This window comes from Colletotrichum graminicola, assembly GCF_000149035.1.
Source record: "Colletotrichum graminicola M1.001 genomic scaffold supercont1.90, whole genome shotgun sequence".
Lineage (NCBI taxonomy): Eukaryota > Fungi > Ascomycota > Sordariomycetes > Glomerellales > Glomerellaceae > Colletotrichum > Colletotrichum graminicola.
The window spans coordinates 67313-89505 of record NW_007361094.1 but is presented as its reverse complement, the minus strand read 5'-3'; the positions used below and the strand labels follow the sequence as shown (position 1 = coordinate 89505).

The 22193-nt window shown below is 44.0% G+C and overlaps 7 protein-coding genes across 7 annotated transcripts; 5 read left to right on the top strand and 2 right to left on the bottom strand.

The window, feature by feature from the left end:
- Positions 1–2880: 2880 nt before the first annotated feature.
- On the top strand, positions 2881–3864 carry GLRG_11515 (methyltransferase domain-containing protein; the record flags this gene model as incomplete). The annotated part of the gene is made up of 2 exons (XM_008102199.1): positions 2881–2948; positions 3024–3864. 2 exons carry the CDS (start codon positions 2881–2883, stop codon positions 3862–3864), a joined length of 909 nt encoding a protein of 302 aa, XP_008100390.1.
- A 627-nt stretch (positions 3865–4491) lies between these two features.
- On the bottom strand, positions 4492–6266 carry GLRG_11514 (cytochrome P450; the record flags this gene model as incomplete). Its single annotated transcript, XM_008102198.1, has 4 exons — positions 4492–4669; positions 4739–4911; positions 4987–6120; positions 6201–6266. 4 exons carry the CDS (start codon positions 6264–6266, stop codon positions 4492–4494), a joined length of 1551 nt encoding a protein of 516 aa, XP_008100389.1.
- A 2768-nt stretch (positions 6267–9034) lies between these two features.
- On the top strand, positions 9035–10153 carry GLRG_11513 (uncharacterized protein; the record flags this gene model as incomplete). The annotated part of the gene is made up of 1 exon (XM_008102197.1): positions 9035–10153. One exon carries the CDS (start codon positions 9035–9037, stop codon positions 10151–10153), a length of 1119 nt encoding a protein of 372 aa, XP_008100388.1.
- Positions 10154–10386: 233 nt separating this feature from the next.
- On the bottom strand, positions 10387–11070 carry GLRG_11512 (uncharacterized protein; the record flags this gene model as incomplete). Its single annotated transcript, XM_008102196.1, has 1 exon — positions 10387–11070. One exon carries the CDS (start codon positions 11068–11070, stop codon positions 10387–10389), a length of 684 nt encoding a protein of 227 aa, XP_008100387.1.
- Positions 11071–11902: 832 nt separating this feature from the next.
- On the top strand, positions 11903–13098 carry GLRG_11511 (2OG-Fe(II) oxygenase superfamily protein; the record flags this gene model as incomplete). The annotated part of the gene is made up of 2 exons (XM_008102195.1): positions 11903–11981; positions 12074–13098. The coding sequence occupies 2 exons, from the start codon at positions 11903–11905 to the stop codon at positions 13096–13098; spliced, it is 1104 nt and encodes a 367-aa protein (XP_008100386.1).
- Positions 13099–13475: 377 nt separating this feature from the next.
- GLRG_11510 (cytochrome P450) lies at positions 13476–15179 on the top strand (the record flags this gene model as incomplete). The annotated part of the gene is made up of 3 exons (XM_008102194.1): positions 13476–14435; positions 14492–14671; positions 14769–15179. The coding sequence occupies 3 exons, from the start codon at positions 13476–13478 to the stop codon at positions 15177–15179; spliced, it is 1551 nt and encodes a 516-aa protein (XP_008100385.1).
- Positions 15180–15803: 624 nt separating this feature from the next.
- GLRG_11509 (uncharacterized protein) lies at positions 15804–16184 on the top strand (the record flags this gene model as incomplete). Its single annotated transcript, XM_008102193.1, has 1 exon — positions 15804–16184. The coding sequence occupies one exon, from the start codon at positions 15804–15806 to the stop codon at positions 16182–16184; it is 381 nt and encodes a 126-aa protein (XP_008100384.1).
- Positions 16185–22193: the final 6009 nt, after the last annotated feature.

The window sequence follows — 22193 nt, the reverse complement described above, 5'->3', positions numbered from 1 at the left end:
ATATATTTCTTATTTAATATAAAAATATAAAAATAAAATACAAGATTATTAATTTCTTTATATATTGGTTTATACTATATTAAAGTAGTATATAAAGATAGAGTAATATAGCCTTCTTAATATTATTATATACACTAGTTAATAATACTAAGACTTTAAACTTTATTACTATAAAGATTATTTAAAAGAATATTAGTAATATAATATTTCTTCACTTCTTTAATCTTATAATCTAATATAATATTTATATTACTTTCTTCTTACTTATAATAGCTAAAGCTAATACTATACTCTATAGTATTAATAATAGTGTTTTATAGTATAATAAATTAGTAATAGTAATAAATTAAAGATTAAAATATAAAATAACTTACTTTAAAGTCTTTAAAAGTACTATTATTATTATTAATAATCTTGTTATTATAAACCTTATATAATAGTAGCTTTAAAGTATTACTAATTATAGTATCTTTATTACTTATAATAATATTATATAATATACTATAAGAGTTAAATACTCCTTAAGTATTAATATTCTGCTTTTCTTATAATTATTATTTACTTTCTATATTCTTTAAGTTATTTACTAAACTAAGATATATAGAAACAATAGAGCTATTTAATTCTTCTATTAAGTTAACTAAATCTATAATACTAGGCTTAGTAGTATTATTAATTATAGTATTAATAATATTATAATAGTTAAACCTTTCTTCTAGGTCTAAGTACTTCTTATACTAAAGTAGACTTAAAGATATAGTAAAATCTATTTAGAAACGTATTATTAGTTACTAATAAGTATAATATAATTTTAGTAGTTATAAATTAATAGTGTTAAAAGGTAAAGATTTAAGTAATATTAATTTATTAATAAAATAAATACTTACTTTAATAGTAATAAGTTTTATTAAATAAAGTATATAATACTAGCTTACTAATAATAAGGTATTTAAAAATTATACTTATAGTCTAAAGTAATTATTAGTTATTACTAAGGTAGTAATATAGTTAACTATATATATATTATAGCTAGTTTCTAGATAGTAAGGTTTCTACTAATAGTAAGTAAAGGTTAATACTTAGTTTAATAGTAATATTATTCTTACTATTTTATTAATTACTTAGTAATTAGTTAAGTAGTTAATATTATTAAGATAGCTTATATAGCTTCTTATTAATTAAATTACTAAGGTTAGATACTAAAAAGATATTTAGAGAATATATTATAAGTTAATTACTAAAGAGCTATAGAAGTCTGTTCTTAAGTGCGTCTAAGTCTATTCTATATATAAGACCTAACTATTCCCTAAATAGTTCTTTTAACTAATAGTTAAAAGTAATTACTATTCTTATATAAGGTAAGCGCTTAGTAGATACTAGTAAGCGCTTACTTTTATAATTACTAGTAATTACTTTATCTTATAATTACTTCCTTATCTTTACGTAACTTATACTATAGTTCTTTTGTTTTAAGGAGTTATCTATCTGTTCTTTATTTCTTATCTATATAAATACTACTGCTACCTACCCTCTGTCTATTAGGTAGAGTAATATAGCTTATAACTTATTAGGTTATAATAACGTATTAATAGGTAATAATAAATAATAGTAGTAAATACTAGTTCTAAGTTATATATAAAAAGGAAAACTATTATAAGATTATATAGTAAATTTACTATATAATATACTTATAAGTCTAGTAAATCTATAGGGAAATTACTATAAAATCCCTAAGCTAATCCTAGCTATATAATTAGTAGAATTACTAGTAAAGTAAGGCTAATTTACTGCCTATATCCTAACTATTTACTATAGGTTAACTATGTATTTACTAGTTAATTTATATGTTATTCTACTATATTTAACAGTTATATACTTATTACTTTAGTAAGGTATAATTAATAAGTTAAAGTAGTATAACTAGTTTAGTTAGTATTATAATTTATTAATAACTTATTTTAACATTTAATAATTTTAGTAAGAATATAACAAAAAGTAGTATAAAGTAGGGATAGGGTGTAACCCCCCCTTTTTGCCCCCCTATATAAGGGGGTGTTTAGATTTCTCAGCTTGCCTACTAACACCCCTTAGTAAATGTTTGTAGACCTTTCTCTTTTAAAAGCCTAACCCTAGCTATTGTGCTGCCCTTAGACGTGTAAAAGACTAAAGCGATCCCGACCTGAGGACTGAGTATGCATGCATGCATTGCCTGGGAAAGCATAGACAAGGTATACATACGAAAGCATGCCATGCCCTGGATCACAACTCTTGTGGCGCCGAAGATGCTACTAATAGGAACATTGTTAATAAAGTAATTTTATGACTAAGCTCAAACGGTTCGTCTTCGAAACGAAAGTCAAGGCCACGAGCTAGCTTGGCAGTTGCAAGTAGAGGAGTCCCTCCATTTCTCATTACTTCTCTGAAATGCGCAGTAGGAGAAGCCTACCCTATAAGTCCATTTATGCCTCTACTATGAATGTAAGAACGAGAACGCACGTCTAAAGAAATCTAAGCGCTAGCCTTTCTCGACGTGTTTCGGGTCGGAACAGTAGCGTTAGTGGGGCCGACAGAAGAAACGGCCATTCGATGATGCCTTCGGTGCATTAGTACAACTCTCCGGCTCCGACCACTTTGACATCTACCGGGGCTCCCTAGGCCGCAATCCCGACTCCGACCCCCCTGATTGCATGTGTCCTCCTTACACTGTGATATAAGTCGCCGCTGTTACAAAACGCCTGCGTTGTTGACTGTGCAGCGCGGGAGTCACAAGTACTTGACTTGGAGTTTGATAGTCCGGCGACCTATAGGAAGACCTTCGCTATCAGCAAAGAAGGCACCGCCCGTACAAGAAAACAAAAGGAAGAAAAAGTAAATAAGAAAATGGCGACATATATTAGTAAGGGACGATCCTTTGCCAGCGAGGACGGCCCCTATCAGCTTCCAAACGAGTTAGAACCCCCTTCCGGGCAAACATACCTAGGCATCAGTCCCCGTCTCAGAGCTAACCGCACCAAATGACTCAGTGCCGCGGAACATGAGCGCCTGGACGCGCAGTATCGAGCCTTCGCTAAGGTAATGGGCGGCAAGGTCTTCCACGCCCCGGCTGCAGACGGCTTCCCGAACCGGCCTAGGAAGATCCTCGACATCGGCTGCGGCACGGGCATCTTCACGGTGCAGCTCGCCCGTCGGTTTCCCTCTGCCGAGGTGATTGGTGTGGACCTGTCGCCCGTGCCAGCGGACCGCCACGGGGACACGCCTAACGCCCGCTTTCTCCTCGGCAGCGTGGCGGACCTGCTCGGGCGGGGCGAACTCGCGGCCGGGTCCTTCGACTACGTCTTCCAGAGGCTCACCATCCTGGGCATCGTCGGATGGGAGGCCCACTTGCGGAACGTGGTGGCGCCTCTGCTTGCCCCTGGGGGGGTTGTGGAGCTGCAGGAGTACGACTCGATGCTGCGCGCTGGGGAGGGGGGGTGCGCCGGCGCGGCGTACGATACGGAGCTTGGGGACCGGTGGGAGTGGTTCCGCACCTGGATTAAGGACACAGTTGATATTGGGCTCGACCTAAGGGTTGGGCGCCGCATGGCTGAGCTGCTGGCCGGCGCAGGCATTGACGTTGTCACCCGCGACGTCTACGATATCCCCAACGCCGGGCCGCCGTCGCTGCGGGGCGGCGGCGGGGATGAGTACTGGAGGACAGTTGTGGACACGTACTGGGGCGTCGTGGAAAGGAACTCGGGCCCGCGGCGGAGTCCGGAGGTTCTGGCGGCCATGCGGAAAGGCTACGATGAGACGTTCGTAGCCAACATCGCCGACTTGATGGTGAAGCTCCACGTCGTTGTCGGACGCAAGCCGACGACAGCATAGAGAGAGACAATCTCAACATGTTCCACTTTATTCAGACTCAGCAGTGAAGGGAGGGGGCCGCTATCCGATCCTCCATAAACGGGTCGCCGTCGTCTATGTTTACTTCGTCCAATACTAATATTCGTAACCTGTCACTTGGCAGTAGAACGCGGATGTGATTTGTGCCTGGAAAGAGGTTCTACAACACGACACAGTCCTTCCATCTGGACAATATCCCGGATAACTGGCAACACTTGGAATCTTCTGAACGGGCACATAAACGCGAAAACGACCCAGAGCCCAAGTTTACTCCAACGCAAGCCCTAAGCTTTCCATTGACGGTGACTGGGCCAAAACCAATACATTCGTCATAGAGCAGTAACATGTGGAGTTAGACTTATAATTAGGATGAATGTGATGGTCTGTTGAGGGAGATGTAAAGGTGATCTAGCGTTGAAGGCCATGTACCAAACGATGTGAGCGTAAATGTAGTCTTCTAGCCGTGATGAGTTATGGTGTAGGGATCTAATCCACCTTTGCCACATCGCCATACCGCACTCGATCCCCCGACAAAAGCTTCCGGGTTCAATAAAGTAGGTCGAAGAACCTATCCTGAAATCGCCATATCTCGAGCTCTGTTTCGGTCTATCACTGAGGTTTGTCCGGATTTCCATGACTTCTTGGTCGCACTTTGACCATGAGGGGCCTTTTTTTGAAGACGAGAAATACCGGTTGGTCGAGCCAGTCTTCATCCTCATCGCAAAGCTTCAGATCAAAGTTCCACAGCATCTTGACCATGATCATTCTGATCTCGACATAGGCCATGCTAGCTGCTGATCAGTATCCGCATAAGACGAACTTATACCGGTCTCTGCTTTGGGTCGTTTAGACATACTGTTTTCCCATGCAGACGCGCGGACCATACGAGAAAGGCTGCAAGGCTGCTCTGTTGTCGTATTCGAAGTAGTCACCGGTTTGATCCAGGAAACGCTCGGGGATGAACTTTTCTGGATCCTTGAAGTTGAGTTCGCTCCGGAAGCAGGCGTAATTCGACACGTAGACCGAGGTCTGGATATATAGCTGTCGTCAGCGCTTCATCCACATTAACAAGGGTGAGGGGAGGGGTGTTTCTGGTCATCTCACCCCGCCTGGGACAAACCGGCCGCAAATCTCAGCGCCCTCTGGCGGAGTCACTCTCTGGAATCCCGTGACTGAGGGCGGGTACACTCTCAAGGTCTCGTTTATGCAGGCTTGTAAGTACTCGAGACGCTGCATGCGAGCGATCGTTATGTCCTGCTCGCTGTCGAAGCTGGTGCGGATTTCCCTGACGAGCTTCTCCATAACGCCGGGGTGCTTGAGCATGTAGTACGTCAGGCCCCCGCACGCCGTGGCCGTCGTCTCCGTACCGGCCATCATGAAGGCGCTCGAATTGGTGTGCATCTCGGGCAGCGTCAGGCGGTCCTCCTTCTCCTGGTGCCTGAGAACGAGGGACCACAAATCAGTCCGCGCTTCCGCCGAGGGCGGCTTCTCGAGACGCCTGTCGACGCTCTCGGCGCAGTACCTGAACTGCACCCTCCGCTTCTCGCGCAGCTTCGCGCCGAAGGCGAGACGCAGACCTCTATAGAGCAAAGGCCAGTAGCGCATGCTCCGGAAGATGACGCCGGCCTGGAGGCTGTTGAAGATGGCATCGATCCAGGGAATGTATGCCGTCGTCTCCAGTAGCTTCAGGGACTCGCCAAACGTGAGGTCGGCCATAACGTCAAAGGTGGCATAGTTGTACCATGCCAACAGATCGAACTCTCCCTGGGAGTTCCCGTCCATTTTTTCCTTCAGCCTCTGGGTGAGCAGGGTGGTATACTTTTGGAAGATTGGTTCTTGTTCCTGTAGTGCCTTGGGACTGAATGCATGACTGAAGATCCTGCGGAATCGCGCATGGTTCACATCGTCGGCCTCCAGGATGCCCGGTGTGCCATTGTCCAAGTCCTTGACGGGGCCATAGAAGCGTGGGTTCTTGGGGCAGCCACGCTTTCCTTCTCGGGTGTGTCCGTATATATCTTTCCAGGCTCGTCCATCCGTGTAGCTCAGCTCGCTCGGACTAACGCGGACAACGCGCCCGTACCTCTTGTGTAACCCGTCGAGCCAGTATGGGTGTGTGCCGCGCCACATGTGCCACGCGACCGGTAGATGGCTCACATGACAGTAGATCGGGGCGGGGTATTTGCTTAACGGCGATATGAAGGCCTCGTAGACCACAGATGCGATGTAGGCGACAAGAACCTGAGACAAAAGGAGAGGTTTTCAAATCAGTTGGTTTCCAACAAGCAGTCCTATGGAGCCTGTGTTATCTTCCGACTTACAAAGACCCCGAAAAAACCAAGCGCAGTCGTCATGACCCGTTCAGGTGTCTGATAAAGCCAGTCCATGGTGTTCATAATTCTCTCGAGGGTTGCTTGAGAGGTAAAGCTCAGACCGATCGAGATCGAGTTCTTCTTCTTGTAGAAGGCAAGCCAATTATGCAGATGGTTCGAATCCTCATCACAACAGGACAACTCGGCAACGGCTTGAAAATGCGCCGAACGTGCGCCGATCTCATCTCCTCTTGGGGGATTACCCCCAAGAGCTCCAAACTCAACTGTGCACCAACACCCGCGTGTGGAAGTCTAATTATGTATATACCCTAGCAGCAAGTGGCCGCTAACAAACTAACAGCGGCCGACAAAGTCTAACTGCATCTGCTCCTCTTCCTCAAGCCGCCGTGTCTGTGAAGAGTCTTTTTTTCTGTATAAATACTATTGCTGCTCGTTGTCCTGTCTGTCTAGTGGGACAACATAGCCTGTAACTTGTTGGGTTGTGTAAAGTGATGCACCTGCCAATCGACCTTCTGACGCAGGTTGTAACAGGTGTCTCGCCGTGTGCCTTGCTGGTGGTGCTAGAGAAGTGTCAGAATTATCCGACATATAAGCCTATATACACACCGAATTAAGAAGAATATACTAACTAAATGCTCCTATGTGGGGCAGAGGCACACATGAGGTTGTTCCTCACTTGATGTGGTCTTGGCCGATGGTCTCAAGATGTCCGCGGGGGGGGGGGGGGGGGGCGGTGATGCTATGCTTTGAAATAGGTCTACAATAATACGGACCATGTCGCAGTTGAGGGGACAACAAGATACGACCTGGAGGTCTAAGCTAGGTAGTAAAGATGCGTTCAGTCGGTCTGAGGGGGACATAGACTTTGAGCCCTTCGCTGAACGCTTCAATAAAACAAGGCGAAGTCAGCTGATGGATTAGAGAAAAAGGTAAATAAGTGATAGGCGCATACGCTTGTTAATTATGTTTGTTGACAGCATATAGTGTAATTACTATCCCGCTTACCGATTGAGTTTTTCCATGCAGCTATACCTCCATGCAGCTACACCACGTCAGCTAAAGTTTGACAGAGGATTGTCTCAAGTACTGGTCAAGGTTGAGGTCTGCAAAGAGACATGAAGCTTAGGGTTAGCTAGGTACAAGGCGGTCCCTCGGAAGTTGGCGCAGATACATAACTAAACATACAGAGTTATCAGAACAGAGTAATGGTCAGCGGTTAGCAAAAGATAAACTTCCTGTATGGGGGCGTCTAGCTATGTACCTTGATAGCTCACCAGAGCATAGAAGTCCAGAGTGCCCTCAGAGATAGAGATACTGCGAGCACCATGCCCGTATACAACTACTGCTTCTTTCATGTCTTCCTCGAAAGACGAATTGATCTAACTACCGTTATAAAGAACTACAGTCCTAATCATGCTGGTATATAGACTCACAATCTTTAGCGATAATATGGTCAAGGCGGCTAAAGCATGGCTAGAGAATAGAGCCGTGGGAAGGAGAACAAATCAAGCAGTTAGATAAACTGCAGTCCTGGACCCATCGATAAGACACAATCGGCGTTATGCCGGCAATACAGATAATTTGGTGGGATAGGCACCCGGTCGGCAAGCCAGGTTGAAAGATCATCATGAATGAGACACAGTGCCAAACGCTACGGTTGTCTAAATGGGGGTATGATAAAAAGCAGCCCCCCACAGACAGGAACCTGATTTTCAGATGAGAGATAATAAGAATAGCTGCACCCAGAACCATGTCTCTGTATACAATACCTGAGCACAAAAACCATTTTACCCCAGCATTCTTTGACACCAAGACATTGGCAGCTTTGCATCGAGATCCTATTAACGTTTGTGCTCCCTCCGTTGTCCTACGTTCGCATCACAAAACGCATGCGCTAATAGTCACATGACATTCCATGGATTGCGGTATGGAAACGCTTTCACATGTTAGCTGATTCACTGTGCGTGTTCTGAACCTACGGTGCCATGACTTAGGTAGCGCAACGCGAAGATTTACTGCACGACGCTTCAGAGATGCAGAAGATTCTCTCCATGCCTATCCCTTTGATTTGCCAGCCCGGTCAATATTCGAGTTCCTCGATGGTACACGAGGAGTTTATGAGGTTTTGGACGCAGCAATGAGTGGAAAGACATATCTTAACAATACAACATAGCTTTGGACCTTCACCTTGGAGGCTTCAGCACCCCTAAGTTTCACATCGGCCACTGCGCTGAGCTCGGCTTTCGAGGTTCCGAATATTCTCAACGGCCTGACTGTCATTTTGGGGTGAATGCGTTAGATTGGGGAAAATGCTTCTTGCACCAGAGGAGACCGCGCTACTTGAGCTCGACGACCAGCTCCGTCGCTCTGCCTGTGACCGTTGTCGGTGCCAGAAACTACGATGCGAGCGTCCCGGCACTGGTTCCGGCCCCGGCTCCGAGGCCGCGACCAGCAGCAATAATGCCGGCGCTAGTTCCTCGACCGGAGGCCCATTGGCGCCGTGCCGCCGTTGCCAGAGGGTTGGTGCCGTTTGCAACACCAGCTTCCAGCAGCGGCCCGGTCGTCCGCGCACCTCGGATGACTCGTCGTCTCGCGGAGCGCGACGGACCCGGGCAAGGCGGGCAGCAGCCCACTCTCCAGCCAATTCGATCCATCACAGTCAGCATCAGCATCAGCAGCAGAGTATTGCGGCGGCTGCTGCTGCTGCTGCTGCTGCTGCTTCCTCTTCTTCTTCTCATCGGCCTGAGATGCTCTGGGCCGAACAAGAAGAGCTTCTCCAGGCGACTCAAGCACGACACACAAAATCGCAAGCACCAGTTGGGATGCAGCAAAGTCATGTTTCAAGAGGTTCCGGTGGCCCCGGCGCTTCTTCTTCCGGTCCTGCCACCTCTACCGAGCGGGGTAGAACCACTACGGCTGGCGAGGACTATTCGGAGTTCTGGACCTCGTGTTCCAATGATATGCTCCCCTCGTGGGGGTGGAACGGGGAGGACCTTTCCGGCCTGATCTCAACGAACAAGGACACGCCCAGCCTGAGCAGCGCCGGAGGAGTGGCTTCTCTCGATGACGAGCTTGCTGGCGCCACTGTAACCCAGACCTCGCCGCCGGACATCGAAATTCATCCTCCCCAGGGCGACCACCGGAGAGACTTGTACCGGCAACTTGCCGATCTTAGCCATACATTGAGCCAAGATGCCCAGGGCTTGGCGTCATCGTCATTGGGAGCCGACCTTGATCTGAAGCACGTCGGTAGCAGCTGCATCCAGCGGGCTTTCAAGTGCTTAGAGGCGCTCAAATCTCTGACCGATGAGCTGCGGATAAAGACGCAGCACAGCCTCCAGGCCCTGCCTCAGGCCGATGTCCTTCTCACACCCAACAGCGACTGGAGCCGAACTGGCGTCTTCTTCACGGAAAAGGACGCTGATCATCTCGGCAGGAGTTGTCAGACAGGCCCCGGCACGACGACAACGGCCGACGTCCGCCCTGGTACAGACCGCCACCTCGACATGATCATGTCGCTACACATCGTGACATCTTATGTGTGCCTAAACCAGATCCTGAAGCGCACCCTGGGCTCCATCCTCGCGGCCGTCGTGTCCCAGCAGAAAGGCGGGGGGGATGGCTCCGGATCCTCGTCCACAGAGAAGCCGCTGCTGCTGTGGCCGGACATCCAAATCGAGGGCCTTACGGGGGACGGCGATAATCTTCTCAGGGTACGGTTGTTCGCCGAGACATGCCTTCACGTGGCGACGGGGATTCACAAACGCCTCGAGTCGCTGACTTCGGCCGCCAAGGACACGATGGGGTCCAGCCTCTCGAGACCCATGATGATGGTTTTGGGTGGGGGAGGCGACTCGCTCGACGAACTCGACGTCGATATCCGCGGAATCAAGCTATTGTGCAGCCAGATCTCGAGCGCTGTCGAGGAACGCGCTTGGTAAAGAGGAGACCGGAGCGCCGTGTGTCTAATACACAGGCAATTGCAACCTCGGACGGAAATATCAAGTAGAAATAGTCTCGTGCTTCTTATGCTAAAATGCTCAGGGATAAGGATAAATGGCTCGAAAAAATGTGGGATATCAAACATGATTGCTCCTCTGGATACTTGCCCGAGGAAGGGCTTTTGTTCCATGCTAGCAGTCGAAGTTTTAAAACGAAAGACCCAACTAAGTACTTATATCTTGGATAGTTTGATAATGTACTTCACAGCCTCTCTACAGTCCACAATCCTAGTGGGAACTTGATGACCGCCCTCGAATTCCAAAACCGTAGCTGCGCTAGGCTCATAGTGCTCCCTGACGAGCTTCCGTGCCCTGGCCAAACAGAAGTCCTGCCTGCCGTGCAGATGCAAGGTCGGGACCCGGATCAGCGTTCCCCCATCGGCCATCATGTGAGCGCCGGCCTCGTCCGGAAAGAAGCAACAGATGAGGACGGCGAACCGTATATAGGGCAGCCACGGCAGTCGCCCGAGCTGCTGCTGCCAGACCAACATTGAGGCCACCAGGGCGCCCTCGGAGAAGGCCAGCAGGCCGACGATCCTGGGGGCCGGGCCCGCTCCTCCGGTCCTCTGAGACTCCTCCCACCTCTCAACGGATTCGCGGACGGACTCATTGATGGTGTCTAGCCTGTCTTCAATAGTCGCGCCCGACCCGCCAAACCAGCCGTAGAAGGGCGCCGCTGAGGCGAAGATGGGGAGAACGCCCGGCCCTGCGGGGACGGGGTACGGGGCGTCTATGAAGACGAACTCGAACTCATCCTTGAGCGCCAGGCGGATTTTGGCGAGCTGCATACGGAAGATGCTGGATTTTGATCCAGTGCCGTGCAGGCAGAGGAGAGCTTTTGACGGACGGGTGGACATGGTTCAAGACGGAGATCTCCTGTATGTTCTTATTCGAGGATTTCTGATGCCTTGGGGAGTTGAGGGGTCTTTGCCGGATGAATGAAGGAGGCTTCAGCTATAGGGGGAGGAACAGACTCCAGATCGACATGGGTATTCGAGTATGGAAGACTTGAATGTAATTTTGGCAGCCGGTGTAAATTGGTTCCTGCGGGCAGATGACGAGGGCGTAGCCACACCACCATTTTATTCACGACCATGACTTGAGAGAGTGTGCCGGCATGTCTGGTTCTAGAAGCCCGCAGATAAACCAAGGTTAGTTAACAAAGATATTGGCACTATTAGTAAAAGGCAAGGGATGGCCTTTGTAATATTGAGTGGGAACTGGGGCAACGTCACTTCGCATCGACATGAGGAGTTGAGTCAGGTACTCCAAGTAGGTTAACATACTATCGTGCCATCTGTTGAAGTATCCCCGAAGGCATTGATCAAGGTGCCGAATCGGTAGTGTGTGGGCACACAGGGTGGGGTTTGGATCGGAGAGGGGGCACCAAACGACCGATGGCGTGTAAAAGCTTCCGAGAAGAAGTTACAAGGAATGGTTCGGACCGTTTCATCATCTTTCGATGGCTTATGTCCCGTCCCACCACTTTCAAACGATGGACTCGACTCCGAGAAGGGCCAGACAGTTTGGCGCAAGAAACTGAAAGGGGGGGGGACATTTCACGGCAGGGTTCGCTACTTAAACATGTTTCGTTGACCCAACTCATGCTAGAATAGATAGATCTCGACAGATTAGACTTCAAGCGGCTAGCGAATGGCCGTACAGCTTGCCTCTCCCATAATCGACACTATGGCCACCAAGACTGTTCAAAGTGGGCCGAGTATGGCGCGCCTAAAGTATCAACAGCCAGCCGAAACCAAACATGAATGTGAGTTGTGAGCCCTCTTCACCTTTGGAGAAGGTTGACTTTGGTAACCCTGGGAACTTGGACTAATGCTGTGGCGTCTTCCGTGAATCAAGTGGACTGGGCTGAATTCATTACCCTCGACCTTTCTCAGTTTGACGCGCCCGGGGGCAAGAAGAGGCTCGCAGCCCAACTCCGGGATGCCGTCCACCAGATCGGCTTCTTCTATGTCATCAACTACGGGATCGAGCAGGAGGTGGTGGACGAGCAGTTCGCCATCGGCAGGGAGGTCTTCAAGCTGCCCCTCGAGGAGAAGATGAAGCACGTTGCCGACATCGCCAACGGCAGCTACAATGGCTACCGGCCTAAGGGGACCAGGGAGCAGTTCCCCGGACTCCGCGACAACGTCGAGTTCTACAACCTATTCAAGCTGAACGGAAAGCTGGAGCGCTCCCACCCGGACGTCATCGTGCGGAACCGGCCCAAGATCGAGGCCTTTCAGCGGCACATCGTCGAGGACGTGACCCGGAAGCTGCTCATACTACTAGCCATCGTGCTGGAGCTACCCAGGGAGGACCAGCTGCTTGAGGGTCACCATTTCGAGGACGTCAGCGACTGCCATCTCCGCTATATGCTCTACCACTCGCGCAGCGCCGAGGAGAATGCAAAGTTCGGCAACGTCTACGCCGGCGGGCACACCGACTTCGGGACCATCAGCCTCTTATTCCGGCAGCCCATTGCGGCCCTGCAGATTATGATGCCTGACGGCAGCTGGAAGTGGGTCAAGCCGTACCCGGCGTCCATCACGGTCAACATCGCGGATGCACTACAGTTCTGGTCCGCCGGGTACCTCAAGAGCAGCATCCACCGCGTTGTCACCCCGCCCGAGGACCAGGCCCACCTCGACCGGCTGGGACTGCTGTACTTCGTGAGGCCGGCGGAGGACCTCGACCTGAAAACACTGGACAGCCCGCTACTGAAGCGTCCGGGGCTCAAGTGTGCCAATGACGAGGCCGCAGGGATCAAGGCGGGCGACTGGGTCAAGGCGAGGGTCAAGGAGGATTTACAGAAGGCGGTCGAGGGCGGGCACAAGAATGTTCCCGTTCTTGGTGGTGTCAGCGTCAAGTATTACCAGTCGTGAAGTTGCATGTATGATTATTCTGGTCTCCTCTGTGTTATCCAGGCAGTCCAAGGGGTGGGATGGCTGGCACCGACACATCTCTCATTGACCAAAGCCCACGTCTGACTGCTTGTCTCATATTATCCCTAACTGATACCATTTCAAGCCGAAATGTAGCCCGGTAAAGTTTACCAGTAGTATTCTAAGAGCCGAACCCTCCGAAAAGGTGAGATTTCGGACGGTTGGTGATATCACGCCGACCATCAAAGTGCGGCTATAAACTTCTGAACGGCTGCGTTTTGTATCCATTCCACTCCTCCTCACCATGCTACTATTACTTCGATCCCACCCTGCACTCTCATCAAATAGACTCCGGCTAGAATCATTGTTCCGAGAAGATGTCGGCGGCTACAGCATTATCGCCCGAGAGCATCTGGTTGGGATCCCGTCAATTATTCACCCCTACCACAGTCCTTGCTGTCATCCTGCTATGCTATGTGTTTTACATCATATATGACGTCAAATTCGGCCCTTTAAGCAGCATCCCAGGCCCGTTCTGGTACAAAGCCTCCGGTATTCCGCTGGCGTACGTGCAGGGACGGGGAAAAGAAGCCGAGGTGATTCCCATTCTTCACGAAAGATATGGCCCCGTTGTGCAGATCGCGCCCAGGGAGGTATCGTTCAATTCGGGCGCCGACGCGTGGCAAGACATGTACGGCTTCGTGAAGCCAGGTGGTGATCCCAAGCCGGCCAAAGACCCAATCATGTACATCGACAACGTCATTGACTACGAGAGCATCCACGTAGCCAGCGATGTCAATCACGCACGCCAGCGGCGGCTGCTGGCGCCGGCGTTTGGGGACGCGGCCCTCCGCACGATGCAGCCGGTCCTGACGATGTATGCGACCAAGATGAAGGACAAGATCACGGAGCGCATCGGATCGCAAGCGGGCGCCGCGAGAATAGACCTGATGAAGATGTTCCTGCTCACGGCGTTCGACATCTTGGGCAGCCTCACCTTTGGAGAAAGCCTTAATATGCTCGAAGACGGCGAGTTTACCCCGTGGGCGCAGACGGTACTTGACAGCATCAGGCTGGACGCCTGGATTCGCATCGCAAGGCACTTCGCCATCGGCCGCGTCCTTGTCAACGCTCTGATGAACACCAAGACGGCCCGGGCGAAGCATTGGGAGCATTTCGAGTACTCCAAGAAGCGCGTTGACAAGCGGCTGGCGCGCTCGCCCACCCATCCTGATTTCTGGTCCTTTGTCGAGAAGAAGAGCGAAGCTGAGGATGGCCTCTCCATGGGCGAGCAATACGTCAACGCCACGGTAATAATGCTTGCCGGTACAGAAACGGTATGATGTTCTGGAGTATCTTGATGAAGGTGTGTCTTGCTGACGATAACAAACAGACCGCTACGGCCTTGTCGGGTGTCATATTCTTCCTGACCAAGAACCCAGAAATTTTGAAGACGGTCCGCGAAGAGGTGCAGTCAACATTCGGCAGTATCGAAGACATGACCTTGGATAAACTAGCTAGGGCCAAGTACCTGAATGCGTGTATCACCGAGACCCTGCGCATCTATCCACCAGTAAGCCATAGTTTCCTTATTCTCCAATACAGACAACGATCAATCAAGTGCTTGACGGACAACTAATCGACACCCGGCCGGGGGTGGCTTCATTCAGGCCCCAACCGCACTCCTGCGTCGTACTCCTCCTCAGGGAGCAACCATCTGCGGAGTGCAGATACCGGGCGATGTTACAGTGGGCGGCCACATATATTCGACGCATACATCTCCTATGCACTTCAAAAACCCCCTCGAGTTCCACCCCGAACGGTGGCTCGGAGACGCAGAATACGCCGACGACCACCTTGACGCCTGGGCGCCCTTTAGCGTCGGGCCGCACAACTGCGTGGGCAAGAACCTGTTGTTTCACGAGGTCCGGCTCCTTTTAGCCACGATGCTGAAGTACTTTGACTTTACGCTCGCGCATGAGTCGCAGGACTGGTCGCGGCAGCGGGTGTTTACCTTGTGGGAGAAGCTGCCACTACTGTGCGACGTCAAGCCAGCTCTGCCGGTCGCGAGTGCATCGTAGCGTGTAGGGTCAGATAGGCTAACAAACTTTTCCCCGTAAGTTTATGACGAGGGGTGCGAACCCTAAGTGCGACTATATAGAGTGTAAAAGAGGCTTTAAACTCAATGGCCATATACACCTAGGTAGGGAAAGGGTTTATGCAAAATAACTTTCTCTTTGTTCTTCAGAGTATGAAAGGAGACAGCGCTGCCGATAAAGGTACAAACTGATACTTTGACGTTCAGTATCAATATCAGAAGGTCATCAAAGTCAATTCCCGACTTCTGGTCCGATTGGCGCCTTGGATCTTGGTGTGAAAAGTTTACCTCGGACTGCGCCAGTCAACCTTTGTCACTCAATTGTTGCTAATAGTTGTAAACCCCCCCCCCCCCCCCCTTTCCTCCACAACCAATGAGCCTCAGACCTGTTTCAAGGGTGTGTACATATGTAGTAGTTAGAAGAATTTCCTTTCTTGTTACAGTGAAGCAGGTCCTTGAGCTACATCCGCGTCTTGAGAGCTCGCCCCCATGGCTTGAAACAGAACCATCCGTCCTGCTAGCCACGTGGGCTCAACCAGTTATTCCTGCTGCCAACTACGTTACCCTCTGCATTCTTCTAGCAGGACAACAAAAGAAACGAAAAAGAATGAGCCGCTCCAAGCTTTTGAAAATAGCCTACCAGCTCATTGACGCGTTCAACGCCTGGGACGAAGATCAAATCATTGGCTGCCGGACTAAGGACTGCGTGCACGAGTTTTGGCCCGCCAGCGTCAGCCAGCAGCGCCACGACAACGCCGCCGCGAGGGCCGAGTTCGCCGCCACCAGAGAGATATTCAAGAACTTCCACGTCCGGGTAGTCGACCATGTCGAGGACCCCGTCGCGGGGCGCGTCGTCATGTTCGCTCACGCCTCCATGGAAACGCACAAGGGGAAGATGGTTCTGGACTACGTGCTCTTGCTGGACATCTCCGAGGAAAGTGAGAAGATCAGCCGAATTTTGCAAATGAACCATCCTAAGTTTGTCTAGATTCAGGAGAGATGCCTACCATGTTTAGATATGTCTGGGGTAAGTCAAAGCACCCACTTTCCGATCACCCCCACATTACGATTATGTATATCTACCCCTAGCCACCACTAACTACCTCATATATATTATCACCACTTTTACAGTCTATATCCAAATAACTTTATTTTTTTATAATATGTTCTTTATTGCCTTATAGTTAAATATACTAAATCTGATATTACCTAGGCAGCAGATGCTGTTACTGCTAGCAGCAGTATACGCTAAGCATCTAAGACCTATAGTATCCCTTTTACCACCCTCTAGAACCGTCTATCTGGTACCTAAAAGAGGTCAGCTGCCTTTAAAGACCTCTAGCGACTATTAGCCACCTAGGAGGCTAATCTGGCCCTTTAGGTGACTGCCTAGGCTGACCTTAGGCTGCTACTAACCTATTAATAACTGAAGGACTTTGCCTATTATATCCTCTAAGCGATAGGGGATACCTAGCCTTTAGGTAAGAGGTAGGTAGATAGCTTTATTAGAAGAAACCTATCTATTAAGGTCTAGAGAAGTTAATCTATTAATTTAAGGCGTATTAATAGGGTATTTACTAAGGTTATTAGGGACTAGTTTAAATATCTTACTATACCTTATATCTAAGGTATCTACCTAGCTAATAGATATAATATAGATAAGACTAGTATCCTTAAGGGTAAGGGAGATAATAGGCTAGTGCTAGGTAGGGCTATAATAAAAGCAGTAAGGAAAAAGTAGTCTAGATTAAGAGCCTAAGTATTTATTATTAAGTATATATCTACTAAAGGTAATTGTTAGCATAATAGGTAAGCTAGTCTCTTAGATAGAGAATTCTAGCTTAGGAGAATATAAGAGAGTATATCTCTTATATAAAGATATATCCTATAGAAGCAAGAATATAGGATAAAAGGGAGATATAAATGCTTATACCTAGGGTAGATAAATAGAGGATATAAGGATATATAGTTAAAAGAGAGTATAGTAGTTAGATTATTAACTATTTGCTTGCTTAGAGAGAGAAGGAAAGGAAACTAGAAACAGGAAGAATTCTAGCCCTTATATAGACCTATACAGCTTACTAGAATATTCTATACTTACGTAAGCTGCTTATAAATCAACCCTTAGTTACGTAACATAATAACCTTAAGTAAATAACCCTAACTTAAAACAATAACCTTATAGGAACAACAGAGGTAGAAGGTAGGATCTGGAGAGATCTTGGACATTCTAGTACCTTCTCCAATCTTCGGTTGATTACGTAATTAGACATGCTTACGTAATTAATATATATATTAATCTACTAAGTAAGTAGATTATAAATATATATATCTTATATATATATAACCTCTATAATAGAGGAAATATAAGATAAAGAAGTATAAGAATACTTAGAGATATTCTTACTTCTAATACTCCCTCTTTTGCTCTATTATAGAGTAAAAGTGGTTAAGTGAAAAAAGTTACCCTGGAGTTACGTAGTAGCGTGTAGGGTAAATATTAATAAGTATAATAACTTATTTATAAAAAGTCCTAATATTATTAAGAAAAATATATCTAATAAATAGATATATTATATAGGCTTATTATTACTAAATAGGCCTATAAGCTTAATAAATTCTTGAAATTTAACCCTAGGAAGGGGTTTTGTTAAGCTATCTGCAGGCATAGAAGAAGTAGGAATATATTCTACTCCTATATTACCTTTTTTAACTTCTTAGTAAGTATAATAATAATATAAGGCAGTATACTTAGTTCTTTAGTAATATTCTAGGTTATAGCCTAAGCCTAAGGCTGCGTTATTATCTGTTTTTATATTTATAGCGGTTATATTATACCCTATTTTAGATAATAAGCCTTTTAGCTAGACTGCCCCCCTAATAGCTTCCTATAGGCCATTAAATTCAGCCTTAGTAGTAGATAGGGATATAGTTAACTGTTTTTTAGATTTCTAACTAATAGGGCCCCCTAATACAGTAAAAAGATAACTAGAAGTAGATTTTCTAGTTTCTTTATAACTTACCTAGTTAGAATTAGTATATCCTACTAGGTTAAAGGTATTATTAGAGTTATTAATATCTATATTACCTTAATAGGTAATATTATAATTAATAGTCTCTTTTAAATATTTTAAAATACCCTTTCCTTACTTAAGTAGGAATTCTGTTAGGTTATAGAGGTAACAAGAGGTAAAGGATACGCTATAGGCTATATCAGGCCTAGTCATAAACATAGCGTATATAAGGGAACCTATAAGGCGTTAATATTCCTTTAATAGGTCCTTAGAAGGAGTATAACCTTCTAATTCGTTACCTAGAGGGCTACTTAATATACCTAGAGATATAGGTATATTATTTCCTTTTGCTTCTAGTAGATTAAATCTTTCTAGAAGTTGTTAAATATAATAGGCTTGAGAGATAGTTATAGATCTTCTAGATCTATCTCTTGTTATATAAAGCCCTAGAAATTTAGAAACTTCACCTAGGTCTTAAATCTCTATATATTTAGAGATTTTACCCTTTATATTTTCTATATACTTAATATCTTTATTAAGTATAAGAAAATCATTAACATAGGTAATAATATAACAAGAATTATTTTTATCCTAGTTATAATAGGTGGCTTTGTTAGATTTTAAAGATATAAAACCTATATCTTTTAATATAGATTTAATCTTTAACTGCCACTGCCTAGGAGCTTGTTTAAGGCCATATAAAGCCTTTAAAAGTAATAATATCTGATTCTTATTATTTTCCTAATTTATAGTATTTAAATTAGGGTATTTATTAAAGAAATTAGATAAAGGGATATTAGAAGGGTCTATATATACCTCTTCTTCTAAATCCCTATATAGAAAGGCTCTAACAATATCAATTTGTTAGATTTCCCAATCTAAGGCTGCTGCTATAGCTAATAGTACCTTATAAGTAGTAGGGTTACTACCTGCAGCAAAGGTTTAAAAGTAATCTAGCCTATATTTTTGCTAGAAACCTCTAACACATAATCAGGCCTTATATTTATTAATATTACTATTAATATTAAATTTTTTCTTAAAGACCTATTTAGCAGTTAAAGGTACCCTAGAAGACTTATATGCTTCATTAGGTTCTACTGCTTTTAAAGTGCCTCTTTGGATAATAGTAGCTAATTCTTTATATATAGCTTCTAACTAGAGGTCTTTTTTAGGTCCTTCTAGGGCTTGTTTTAAAGTAGTAGGCTCTAGAGTTTTAATACTATAGTTGTATTCTATAGTATTATTATTATTATAGGCCTTATATTTATCCTTTTCTTCTTTAGATATAGTAGGTATTCTAACCTCTATATTAGAAGAAGGAATAATTTCTTTATTTATAGAAGTACTAGAAGGAATAGTAGTTTTTTCTCCCTCTCTTATAGTACTTTTTATAAATTTAATATGTAAGGTCCTTACTATAGAGGACCTATAAGGCCTAGAAGGAATATATATAGTATATATGTTATTCCCTTCTGTAGATAAATAAATACCTTCTTCTGTATAGGTATTTAATTTATCTAATTAGATATGTCTTTCTTTAGGTCTATAGACTAAGACCTTAGAGCCTATTTTCTTTAATTTAGATAAATCTAGTTTATTATCCTTATTAGGATAAAAATAATCTAGAAAAGCCTCTATAGGGGTCTTTTCTAGTCTTCTTATAGCAGTATAATTTAATAACTTAGTAGTTTCTTTAAGAATAATATCCTATAGAAACTTAGGTAAGTTATTTGCTGCTATAATAGTCCTAGACTTATCTAGAATAGCTCTATTTATTCTTTCTGCTATTCCGTTTTGCTCTAGCGTATAGGGAGTAGAGGGTTCTAAAATAATCCCTCTTTCTTTAATATAAGGTAATAATTCCCCTATATTAAATTCAGTGCCGTTATCTAGGCGTAGGCGTTTAGGATAATTATACCCCTAATTTTTATAATATTCTAGCTTATTTTTTAAGATATTAATTATATCTTCTTTAGTTTTAGAGAATTTAATATCTTTAAGGCTAGAATAATTATCTGTGAATGGAATAGCGTAGTTATTTCTATTAATAAATATAGGGGTAATTTTAAGAGTATCTATATATACTCTTTCTAAGGGAAAAGTTGCTCTATTATAGTTAATTTTAGGCTGTTGCCTAGTTAACTTAGAGCTTATATAGTGAGGACAGTATAAATCCTCTTCCTTTAATTTTTCTAAAGGAATTCCCTTAGTTAACTTAGCTGTTTTAACTAAGTAAGGATAAGAAGGATAACCTAATTTTTAATGCTATTCTTCTATTATAGTAAATACCTCTTCTTTTTCTTAATTTATAGAGGTATTATCTTCTATATTAAAGGATGTATTTTCTCTAGTATTTTCTAGAGATAAAGAAGGGCCTTTTTCTTCTTCTATATCTATATTATATAGAAGATTATTTTTAGGAGGATAAGTAATATTTAAATAGAAACCTCTTCTTGCTATATTAATATTAGCAAAAGGTTCTCTATTGCTATTATAAAGATTCTAGTTAATAAGGAATCTACCTCCTTTATAGTGTAGAAGGCCTGAAAATATAGATATAGGAAATTCTAGTATATATAAGGTATTCTTTAACCTTATATAGTTAATTTCCCCTTTAAAGTAAATAGGAAGTAAAACAGTTCCTATTCCTTTAGGTTTAACAGGTCCTGCTTCTGTATTAACTATAGGAATATTTTCCTTAGTTAATAGGTCTAGGTAAAAGTCCTTATTGTTTAATATATAGACTATTAAACCTATATTATATAACTATTTGTTTTTTTAATTTAAATGGTTGTGATAGGCCTTATAAGTGTAATATTTGCCTTCTTAGTTGTCCTCTTCTAGAGGCTGGTTAGCTTAAGAGTTTATAGTGAAAGTTGCCCTTTCTTTGCCTTTAAAAGGCTGTAGGTTTAAATCTAGGTTGTTAACCTTTTCTTTAGGTCTTTTATACCCTTTATTTCCCTACTTATAAGGTTTCTTATCCTTATTAAAGGGATTCTTATATTCTTTAGTAGAGTTACCCTTATTAGAAGGGTTATTATTCTTACTATAATTATTAGATATAGGCGTATTATTTTTACGCCGGTTTTTGTCTAATATATTGTTAATAAGGGCTTCTAGAGAAGGAGGCTCTTTAGTTCTTAAAGCACTTCTCTATCTTTCTGCCTAGACAGAAAAATAGCCACTTAAAGCTACTATAAAGACCGTTTTTAGTCTATATCTTCTATTTTAGCCCCTACGTTATTTAACTTAGAGATATAACCTTTAAAAGAGCTAATAAACTTATTTAAAGTATTATAATTCTCTAGTTTAATAGCGTAAAATTCTAAGTATAATTATTACCTTAGAACAGGGCCTGTTCCCTTATAGGATAATTTTAGTATATTTAAAGTATCCTTAGGATCCTTTAAATTAAATACTAAAGATAAGGGATCTTTTTGAAGATTCTGCCTTATAATTAACAAGGCTTGTGTTTTTTATTCTTTAGAGATATCCTTATATCTTATCTCTTCTTTAAAATAAGTATTAAGCTTTAATAGCTTAAAAAAGAGATAAATAGAAGTAATCTAGGAATTCTAATTCTTTATACCCTAAAGACGTTATTCTAGAGGCAATAAACAGCCTGTAGTAGCCTTAATAATATCTGCTATTTTTTTTTTCTAGTATTTTACTAGATTTAAATAGGTATTCTTACTTATAGAGGTCTTACTTTTTCTGCCTCTTTATAAATATATATCTTTATATATATAAGATATATAGGCAGCTAGAGGATTTTATAGCTGCTATTAAGACTTATGCTACCTCTTAGATAAAGGACCTTATGCTGCCTATAGTAGGACTTATACTGCCTTTATCTATAGTAGATATTTAATACTTCTCTTAGTTATAAGAGATACTAAGGGCTTACTCTTTCTGCCTTAATATTCTTATAAAGAAAAGATAGTACAAGGGATCTACTTTATAGATAGATAAATAAATAGGCT